This window comes from Etheostoma spectabile, chromosome 16, assembly GCF_008692095.1.
Source record: "Etheostoma spectabile isolate EspeVRDwgs_2016 chromosome 16, UIUC_Espe_1.0, whole genome shotgun sequence".
Taxonomy (NCBI): Eukaryota; Metazoa; Chordata; class Actinopteri; order Perciformes; family Percidae; genus Etheostoma; species Etheostoma spectabile.
In genome coordinates this window covers 23945881-23956276 of record NC_045748.1, presented here as the reverse complement: position 1 = coordinate 23956276, position 10396 = coordinate 23945881, and the positions used below count along the sequence as shown (strand labels likewise).

Here is a 10396-nt window from a genome sequence, read left to right as displayed (position 1 = left end):
TCTAAACCCGTTCTCCCCGCCTGCATGCCCACATCCTGTGTTTTCCAGAGCAGCCTGTGAGTCTTCCCAAAGAGCTGAGGGGCCAAGCTGTCTGCCTCTCCCTCCCCCTCCTCCTCCTTCCCTTCATTAAATCCTCCCCTCCCTCTGTCCCGACCTTCCTCCGAGCCTGAAGCAACCATCAGCAGACTTGCATTCCTCTCTCCCTTTCCCTGGCCCCACACAGGGTTTCGGCAGAGAGTTGCACTATTAGACCCAGAAAGAGCAGAATCCACCATTTTCAGTCAGAGAGAGGAAGCAGTTCTTGGGGGCCTTGTCGCTGTTTTGGAACATAAACTTGATTGTGTGAAATGACACACGCTCGGGGAAACAAAAGCGGTCGGACTGTTAGCTCGACTGTTATAAAATGTTCTTTCCATGCATGAAAAGAAGATCGGCCACCCAGCTCTCCACTACATGTTAAAGGCCCCTACATGTTGTTTTCACATTCAGCTCATTTACTACCAATCATGTATAGTGTTTTTTTTTCATTCTCCTTTACCAGGCAGCCATTGGGTTTAGTAAATGTACTATACGAAATCTACTTGCACAGACTTGCGAGAGATAGACGGTTCATCACTGCGAACATCACATCTGATTTATTTTTGTAGGTCACAAGCTAATTTAGATACTGGAGAGAAATGAATGAATCCCAGACACCAACCTTCAATAACACCAGCCTTTATTCTATATTTTTCTCACGTTTGAACATTTTGAAATACCAAAAGGAACATGTCACCCAGTGTCACAGTGGGACTCCTTGATGTTTTTGGACAACAGTGGAGTTCTATGGCACAGAGGAATGAGATATATACACACACAATACATGGTCGTAGGTACATGCAGTTTTGGTTTGGGTCTGTTTGTGGGATTTGTTGACAATAAGAAACATCTCATCAGATTTAGCCTTTCAACACTGGTGTGCTGTCAGCAGTACGTGTGATTGGTTGGTAAAAAGGACTAAAGCGTATAAGCCATTTTGCCTCCAGAGCAACAACGTGGATACATATGTGGAGCGAGTTAGAAGGCATGTCATCAATAGGGTTGCCATAATGTTTTTCAGCTATGTTGATTTCATCTTTATTATTACTTTGCAATAGGCTAGTCTTATCTGTGACTTGACAATATAGTATGGCATTTGAATGTTTTGAATGTAGAGTTTATCTGGGATCAATGATCTTTTGATGATTTTACAAATTTCCATTGGTTAAATATGCGTTCAGACCAGAGTTCTCCGAGGCATGCGTTTCCACCCCAGTTCTGCCCAGATGATCGTGACTGATAGTGTCACTGCAGAGACCGACTGAGCACAAGAGTTCAATTCCACTGCGCTCCCCCAGCACAGCCTCCCAACCCCCAATGCAGACACCCATCACCCCCACCGCCGCCGCTCCCCGAAACTGGGTCCATGTCAGGACGTGCTAAGGGCTTCCTCTGGGTTGATCCACAGCCATTTTGAACGTGCTCACAGTAAAAGGGCAGTGGGGGAAGAGTTATCAGCATCACTTTAGGTGAAGGTTAACTTTTGGGGTTTGAGCTGAGTGCCCGCTTTAAAGAAAAGGACGGGTCCTGTCCCTAAACCCCAAGCAATAGACAGTCCACTACATAATCTGATGCTGCCCAGCTGACCCTTGCACGGAAAGTGCGAGTTCCTATTGTTTTTGTAAAGATAATTTTTCTTCTGTGCAATCAATTTTCAAAACTGTCTTATTCTATTTTATCTGTTTTTTACTTTTCTTTAATGTTTGATGAAAAACACTTTGAATCGCCTTGTTGCTGAAATGTGCTGAGAAGCGAAGCTGCCTTGCTCGGCCTACAGCGCTTTAGTTTTGTGTGGGAAATGACTTTATTTTTTATGTGTTACCGGGAAAACAAATCCTGACAATGACTGCATTTCAAAGAAGGGCATCTCAAAAGCAAGCATTGCTCCTGTATTAATTTAGAAAATATTTGCCCCACATACAGCAACTCCCACATTTCTACCTTGAAATAGCTATATTTTTAAAAACACGAGATGTTATAAACATCGGTAGCTGTTTTCCCAGCTAACGCCTACACACTTCAGATTTTTTTCAACAGTACTGTACTTTGTTTGAAGCATATTTGTTTCTAATGTTGGTTAACGGCCCTTCTCTCTCCTCCCCCCCCCCCCCCCCCCCCCCCCTCTCCAGTGTTTGGAGAAGTTCCCTGTGATCCAGCACTTCAAATTTGGTAGCCTGCTGTCCATCCAGTCGGGGAAGCCTTAACGCTCATGCCACGCACACAATGGAAAGACCAAAATCCCACCAGTTGGAGCCACCAGTTTTCCCTTTCCTCCGGCATCCTCACGTGCAACCACAACAGTAGCAACAATGTACCACATGTAGTTTGACACTCGCATTCCCGCATTTGAACGCGTGTGGTCATGAAAAGCTTGCAGCTATTCCATAACTTTAATGCGGAGCATGTTGTGGATGACTTTTGTGATTTTGGAGCATCTTTATATTTTGGTCATTTTTATTTATCTTATGGATAGAGTTTAAATCAGGCTTCTTTTTTGAGGAATTTCTTTCTTTTTTCTTAAATTTTTTGGGTTTTATTTTAGAAGTAAGCTCATTGATGCTTGACTTTACCTTAAAGTGTGGATTCTCGTGAGCAGTAGGCTCATCAGAGTGAGGTGATGCAATTAGGAGTTTGTGTGACTTCCTCTAAATCTTTGAGTTTAACTTGATGTTTTCATTTTGTTACAAATGTACCAGTATTTTAATTGCCCAGTTCATCCCAACATGTAAGTCACATTATAATTTGCAAAAAAATAACTTTGTGTGAGTGTTTTTTTTTTTCTTCTTTTCTTAACCAAGATGTCTTTTGCGCAGAGGGAAAAAGTAAAGGACTACATTTGTAAAGCTTCCCTAACAGCTCACCCAAAATGGAATGTACGTAATTTTATTCACCATAATTTCATGAAAAGTCAATTTAGATCTTATATCTTGCATATTTCCCCCTCACAGTCTGTCCCATACCACTCACTGTCAATAATCTAGGCCCATCTCACCCCAGTCTTGAGTTTGTATAGGTTCAGTTATGGTAAACGTTGTAAATTGAAAGACCATACTTGAACACATTCTTGGGGTTGTGCTGTGCAGCTTTTCCTCAAAGTTCTCAAGCCAGGTAAAATAATGTAGTTTTTTTACACCAGGTTTTGAGTGTTAAATCCTGTATGTGTTTCAGTTGGCATGTTTTAAAGATCATGGCATGCATTTTTAAATTTAATAGAAGAAAAGCTATTTTTGTGTGTTCACATTGCCCCTGTCATTGACTGTCAAACCTGATTTAATAAATTCTGTCACTCCTCCACGAATTCTGTTCTCAGTATCCATGTTAAAGGTGCTCTAAGCAATGTTGGGTGACGTTACTTCTTGTTGACGTTCAAAGTATTTTGAAACGAAACGAGACTAGCCCCCCCACCCCCACCCCCAAATCCTTTTTCACGGTTATTGGCTGTGTATGTTTTGTGGTGCAGGTTGGCACAGATTGTTTTTGTTGGTGTTTGAAGACCCTGGGCAGTCTACAAAGAGGTTTTTTTTTACAGTGTGTTTTGGGGACAGGCAGCTAGCAGATGTTTTTTACAGTGTGTTCAAGGGACAGGCAGCTAGCAGATAATGGGGAGAGGTTTTTTACAGTGTGTTCAGGTGACAGGCAGCTAGCAGATAGTGAGATGTTTTTTACAGTGTGTTCAGGTGACAGGCAGCTAGCAGATAGTGAGATGTTTTCCACAGTGTGTTCTGGGGACAGGCAGCTAGCAGATAGTGGGGAGATGTTTTTTACAGTGTGTTCAGGTGACAGGCAGCTAGCAGATAGTGGGGAGATGTTTATTACTGTGTGTTCAGGTGACATGCAGCTAGCAGATAGTGAGATGTTTTTTACTGTGTGTTCAGGTGAACGGCAGCTAGCAGATAGTGAGATGTTTTTTACAGTGTGTTCTGGGGACGGGCAGCTACAGTAGTGGAGATGTTTTTTACAGTGTTTTCAAGGACAGTCAGCTAGCAGATAATGTTTTTTACAGTGCGTTCAAGGGACAGGCAGCTACAGAATAGGGGGAGATGTTTTTTACAGTGTGTTCAAGAACGTCAGCTAGCGATTTTTTTTACAGTGCGTTCAAGGACAGGCAGCTAGCATAGTGGGAATGTTTTTTACAGTGTGTTCAGTGACGGCAGCTAGCAGATAGTGGGAGATGTTTTTTACTGGTGTTCAGGTGACATGCACTAGCAGATAGTGAGATGTTTTTAACAGTGTGTTCGGTGATAGGCAGCTAGCAGATAAGAGGAGATGTTTTTTACGTGTGTTCAGGTGACATGCATAGCAGATAGTGAGATGTTTTTTACAGTGTGTTCAGGTGACGGCAGCTAGCAGATAGGGAGATGTTTTTACATGTGTTCAGGTGACAGGCACTAGCAATAGAGAGGAGATGTTTTATATACATGGTTCAGGTGCAGGCAGCTACGAGATAGATGTTTTTTTACAGTGCGTTCAAGGGACAGGCAGCTAGCAGATAGTGGGAGATGTTTTTTACAGTGTGTTCAGGTGACAGGCAGCAGCAAATAGTGGGAGATGTTTTTTACAGTGTGTTCAGTGACTGCAGCTAGCAGATAGTGAGATGTTTTTTTACAGTGTGTTCTGGGGACAGGCAGCTAGCAGATAGTGAGATGTTTTTTACAGTGTGTTCAGGTGACAGGCAGCTAGCAGATAGTGAGGAGATGTTTTTTTACAGTGTGTTCGGTGACAGGCAGCTAGCGATATGAGGGATTTTTTTTACAGTGTGTTCAGGTGACAGGCAGCTGCAGATAGTGGGGAGATGTTTTTACATTGTGTCAAGGAACAGTCAGCTAGCAGATGTTTTTTACAGTGCGTTCAAGGGACAGGCAGCTAGCAGATAGTGGGGAGATGTTTTTTACAGTGTGTTCAGGTGACAGGCACTAGCAGATAGTGGGGGATGTTTTTTACTGGTGTTTAGGTGACATGCAGCTAGCAGATAGTGAGATGTTTTTACTGTGTTCAGGTGATAGGCACTAGCAGATAGAGAGGAGATGTTTTTTACAGTGTGTTCAGGTGACAGGCAGCTAGCAAATAGTGGGAGATGTTTTTACAGTGTGTTCAGTTGACATGCACTAGCAGATAGTGAGATGTTTTTTACAGTGTGTTCATGACAGGCGCTAGATAGTAGATTTTTTTACATGTGTTCAGTGACAAGCAGCTAGCAATAGAAGGGTGGTTTTTACAGTGTGTTCAGGTGACAGGCAGCTAGCATTAGGAGATGTTTTTTACAGTGTGTTCAGGTGACAGGCAGCTAGCAGATAGTGAGAGATGTTTTTTCAGTGGTGTTCAGGGTGACAGGCAGCTAGCGATAGTGAGGAGATGTTTTTTACAGTGTGTTCAGGGGACAGGCAGCTAGCAGATAGTGAGGAGATGTTTTTTACAGTGTGTTCAATGGATAGTCAGCTAGCAGATAGATGTTTTTACAGTGTTTTCAGGCGACCGGCAGCTAGCAGATAGTGGGGAGATGTTTTTTACAGTGTGTTCTGGGGACAGGCAGCTAGCAGATAGTGAGGAGATGTTTGCTGTATGTGACAACAAATGTTTTAGCCTAAAACACGCGTGACATCGCTTAGAGCACCTTTAAACCCACTACAACAATGTTACACCAGCAATGCTCACTACTAATTTGAAAAGTGCTATAATCTATTCTGCACATACTGTAGTGGCATCAAACCGGAAATGGGTTTTATCTTTTCATCTTAATTCAGCTAATTCATGCAAGAAAACTTTTGTATCATAACAATAAAATACTCTCACCCCTATTTTCCACTGGCCCCATCTGCACTGCTACTCAGCGTCATTTCCACGCTTCTCATTCATTTCTACGAGAGCACAGCCGTACAATGCATTCTAGTAGCATCGCAGGGACTTTGGAGAAGAGGGGCTTCGAGTCGCCTGCTCCTCATTTGCGTATTTCCGTGTTTTTATGAATACTTCTTTAATTGAAGTTTGTTCATACAAGTGTTCTGGGTCAAATTCACTAAACTCTCATAGAACTCTCAACTCGTTGACTTTGTGTTTGAAAGGGTTAAATCGCAACCCTGGACAAAAGGTGGGTTGGACGCAGGTCATTTTCCACGTGAATTCAACACGACCAGGGTTGCTAGCAACCGGGGCGGGACAAACTATGTCATTGGTTGAAAATGCGGGCGCACAGTCGTAAGAGGTCGCCGCACACTTGGATAAAAGCCCAACAACATTTTGAGATTTTGTCTCACTGCTTTAGAACTTACCTCGCACGGCAGCTGGATTCTAACGAGATCACACGAGAATCGTATGTATCACGTAAAAAAAATCATCTTGTCAGGCTCCTGTATCGCGCTTTACACCATCCAGCAGGTGTCCTAAACCAACATCAAGGACACAGAAAGAAAAACAACATAACCTATAATAAAAAGAATAAAATAAAAATACAGTTCAATCAGAATAGGTTACATAAAAACGGGAAGAGAGGAGAAATATCACGCTGCTACTATGTGTTAAAAGCCATTATTTTTGGGACATTTTCTGCCTTTATTTGACAGGACAGATGACATGAAAGAGAGGGGGAAATGATGTGCAGCAAAGGGCTGCAGGCCGGAGTCGGACCCGAGCCTACTGCGCCGAGGAGTAAACCTCCATGTATGGGCGCCTGCTCTACCAGCTGAGCTGCCCGGGCGCCCTGTTAAAATCCAGTCCTAAGAAATAAGGCAAGGCAAGGCAAGGCAGCTTTATTTGTATAGCACATTTCAGCAACAGGGCAATTCAAAGTGCTTTACACAAAATCATTAAAACAGATAAAACACAAGTACAAACAGTTAAAAGTCATAAGCATTAAAAACCAATCAGACACATGAATAGACAGTTAAAAACAAAATAGAAACATTAGGACACATAAAACACAAGAATAAAAGTTACAGTGCAGCATAAGAAAGAAGTGAGCATTCATTTAAAGAAAGGCAGCATCAAAAAGAAAGGTCTTCAGCCTTGATTTAAAAGAACTGAGAGTAGCAGCGGATCTGCAGGTTTCTGGGAGTTTATTCCAGATATGAGGAGCATAGAAACTGAAAGCTGCTTCACCCTGTTTGGTTCTGACTCTGGGGACAGAAAGTAGACCTGTCCCAGATGACCTGAGAGGTCTGGGGGGGTCATAGTGTAGTAGCAGATCAGAAATGTATTTTGGACGTTAAGGGATTTATAAACTAGCAAGAGTACTTTGAAATCAATTCTTTAAGACACAGGAAGCCAGTGTAAAGACTTCAGAACTGGAGTGATGTGATCCAGTCTCTTGAATAAGTTTAAGAGCTGCATCTGTAATAGCGTGAATATCGGGGTAACTTGGAAGTCTTGGGGCAGCAAAAGCGAAAGCTTGATCACCACCACAATCTGTACCGCGGCCTTGGGACTTCTAAAACCAGATATAAGTGTTTGTTCAAAACAACAAAGGCAGACAAATAGTTCATCCAATCACCTGCAAGCATTTATTCTTTTAAAGATCCCAGCCCTGTCCCAAACGGTTTGCAATGATGGCGTCCCAAATGGTTCCGTGTAACAAACCGTCTAGCTTGACAGATTACTTTAGACCATTAGAACATATTAAAACATAATTTTTCTCATCTTCTTTAATGCACGCCGTCTTCTCACTCGGCCGAGACGCGTCTACAGCTGGCAGTTCAGCGTGGGCCTGCGCAAATCTGTCTTGTCTACGTTGTCCCCTTGTCCTAAAACGGTCATAAATCAATACAAGAGTAGCCTACTTCCTTTTTAGTGTTATGAAATAAATGCATAGGAGGAGAATGAAACCATTAGAGCGTCTGTCCCTAGAAATAAATCTGGTGAGTGTTGGTTTGATTGTTAATTATTTGTGCTTTTGAATGTTATCGCTGTGCAACAATCATAAAATAAGAATTATTCCTTTCAATCGCAACGTCGGAATTAAAGTACAAAACACTAGTTCTGGTGGTGTACAGCTCAACTAAAGGATGTGACAATGTAAGCTGTTCGCTGAATGTGACGTGTAGAGCCCCGCCCATTTCCAGAGATTTTTATATAATAATAAACCAAGAAAGGTTTAATAGTACAGCTGTCTTTGGAGCACCGCTGCAATGTGACAGAAAGAATGTGACAGAGATTTGAAATGAAGTCAAATGCAACTGCCATGCAATGTCCTTGAAAACCTGCTAGTTCGGCTCCGAGCTGCGGTCGAACTAAGTTGGCATCGTTTGCATAGTTTGAACTTCTTTTCCCAATGAAACATATGAACACCCCCCCCCCCCCCCCCCCCCCCCCCCAGTCGCAGAAAAATGTAATTATTGTATACCTAGAACATTTTCCCAGTAGATACTTGTAGTTCAACCCCCAGACATTATCTGATGAATAGCTCCATTCATTATTATATTTAATTCCATCCATCCAGTGGTTCTCTACACAGCGTTCCGGGATGGGGGAAGAAAAACATGCTCTGGTTTATTGGCGTCTCTTTGAACCAATCGTAATCGTCTTGGGCGGAGCTAGACGCCGGACGGAGCAACGGTGCCGCTGCAAAATCGCCTCGGGAAGGAACTTGTTTTGGGGGAACGTAAACGTTCAAAAGTAGTTTTAGTCTACAAACATCCCAGTATGGACAATATGGCCACAGGGTAACAGAGAGGGAAGTTTTTTGATATCTTTTTTTGATATCTTTATTAAAGTGAATTAGTGATGAACACCCTTATGCATGAATCATACATAATGAATAGCCTCATTTTTTTACACATAATCCAAAAGGATGAAGGCAGAAAAAATGGAAAAATGGCAAAAATAGCATATTGTCTATATTTTAGAGACAGCATCTTATTTCTAATTAAGCTCAGTGTTTGGACATTGGTCACTTTATACACAGTCGGATGTTATAACTGCTGTCAGAGTGCGAGAACTACTGAAAATGTACCCGTTCCTCAAATATGTCAATACAAATCCCAACATCTAAAAGATGGCAGCTGTGATGATGATAAAACCGATGAACATAATTCCTTTTGTTGTTTGTCTTTGTAATATATTTTATTTTAGTTAAATGTATCATTTCTAAACTCAACAATAATTCAGATGAAGGCGTTCCAGCTCAAATTAGGGTTTTTTGCTCATCAATTTTGTTTGAGAATTCAGAGTACAATAACATTGGTATATATGCCGTGAATTTTTTTTAAATGTTAAAAAACATCGTACGTGCCTTAAGAACCAATCGTTTGAATGAGAAGGACTGGGCATGGAGAATTGCTTCCAACTTGGAATGGCTTCAAAATGTAGGATTCCAGTGGAATCGTTTCTTTATTGGAATCATTTGGAAAATTTGGTTTTGGTTTCCGTAGAGACGACCGTACTTCCAGGTGCTTGTTGTGTTGCAACCACGGAGCACAGTAAGAACTAAAGCGTGGCCCATTGTTTTATTGGCTATGGATGTTGACTTGCTTGTGACCCAGAGATGAACCCAGCCGTGAGGCAGATACTGTAGATTCTGAGATGAGCGTTGAATATTGCATGAGTCAGGATACTGTACACTACTCACTACTTTATGTGAGGGATGATTTATTTATTTATTTTAACATGTGGTTGCCAGGACTAGGGGAACTCCGATTTATGTCAAATTTACAATTCCAAAACAACACCAAAGTCCTTTTTTACCCCGACTTACTACAAGTCCTCATAGGGATTGTGGTGGAATTCCCCCATTACGTACAGGATGTTGGAGTGCAGTGGAGAGAGTGGTGGAAGAAAGCTCAGCATTCCAAAGGAGGCGACTGAGGGACGTTGAATAAATGTTGTTCAACTAGACTAGCAGCTGCGTCGCATTTCAGATGAAGCTTGTGTTGTACGCCGCAGCCCGTGAAGGTGTGTCTTTCATTGGAAATGTCATCAGCCAAGAGACACTCTATGGACCAATCAACATGTTGCTCAGCACTAGACGACATTTATAGTTATGGTATAGTTAAGTTATATTGACAGTGTTTAAAGGAGCAGTGTATTTAAGGGAATTTACTGGCAATTTTATTGGCGTATAATCATCTGTTCAATGCAATCATTAGAATCATAGACTGTATAATATTAGCATCAGGGTCTGAAAATTGAAGCCAATGCGGAAGTGCCTTACACCTGCATTCTATCTCATATATATCTACATACATAATAAGTCCATTTCTATAGAAGTAAAGGTACAGTACTTTATTGTCACATACATATAGCAAAATTAATTCTCTGCTTTTAACCCATCCCTCAAGGGAGCAGTGGGCAGGCATTTACAGCACCCGGGACCAACTCCAGATCTGAGCCA

The 10396-nt window shown here is 41.9% G+C and overlaps 1 protein-coding gene across 1 annotated transcript in view; it reads left to right on the top strand.

Moving 5' to 3' along the window:
• Positions 1 to 3314, top strand: part of ptpa (protein phosphatase 2 phosphatase activator) — a 31937-nt gene extending 28623 nt beyond the window's left edge. The window contains exon 10 of the mRNA XM_032539267.1: positions 2208 to 3314. Within this exon, the coding sequence (XP_032395158.1) occupies positions 2208 to 2282 (75 nt within the window). The 3' untranslated portion in view covers positions 2283 to 3314. The remainder of the gene's footprint in view (positions 1 to 2207) is intronic.
• The last annotated feature ends 7082 nt before the right edge of the window (positions 3315 to 10396 follow it).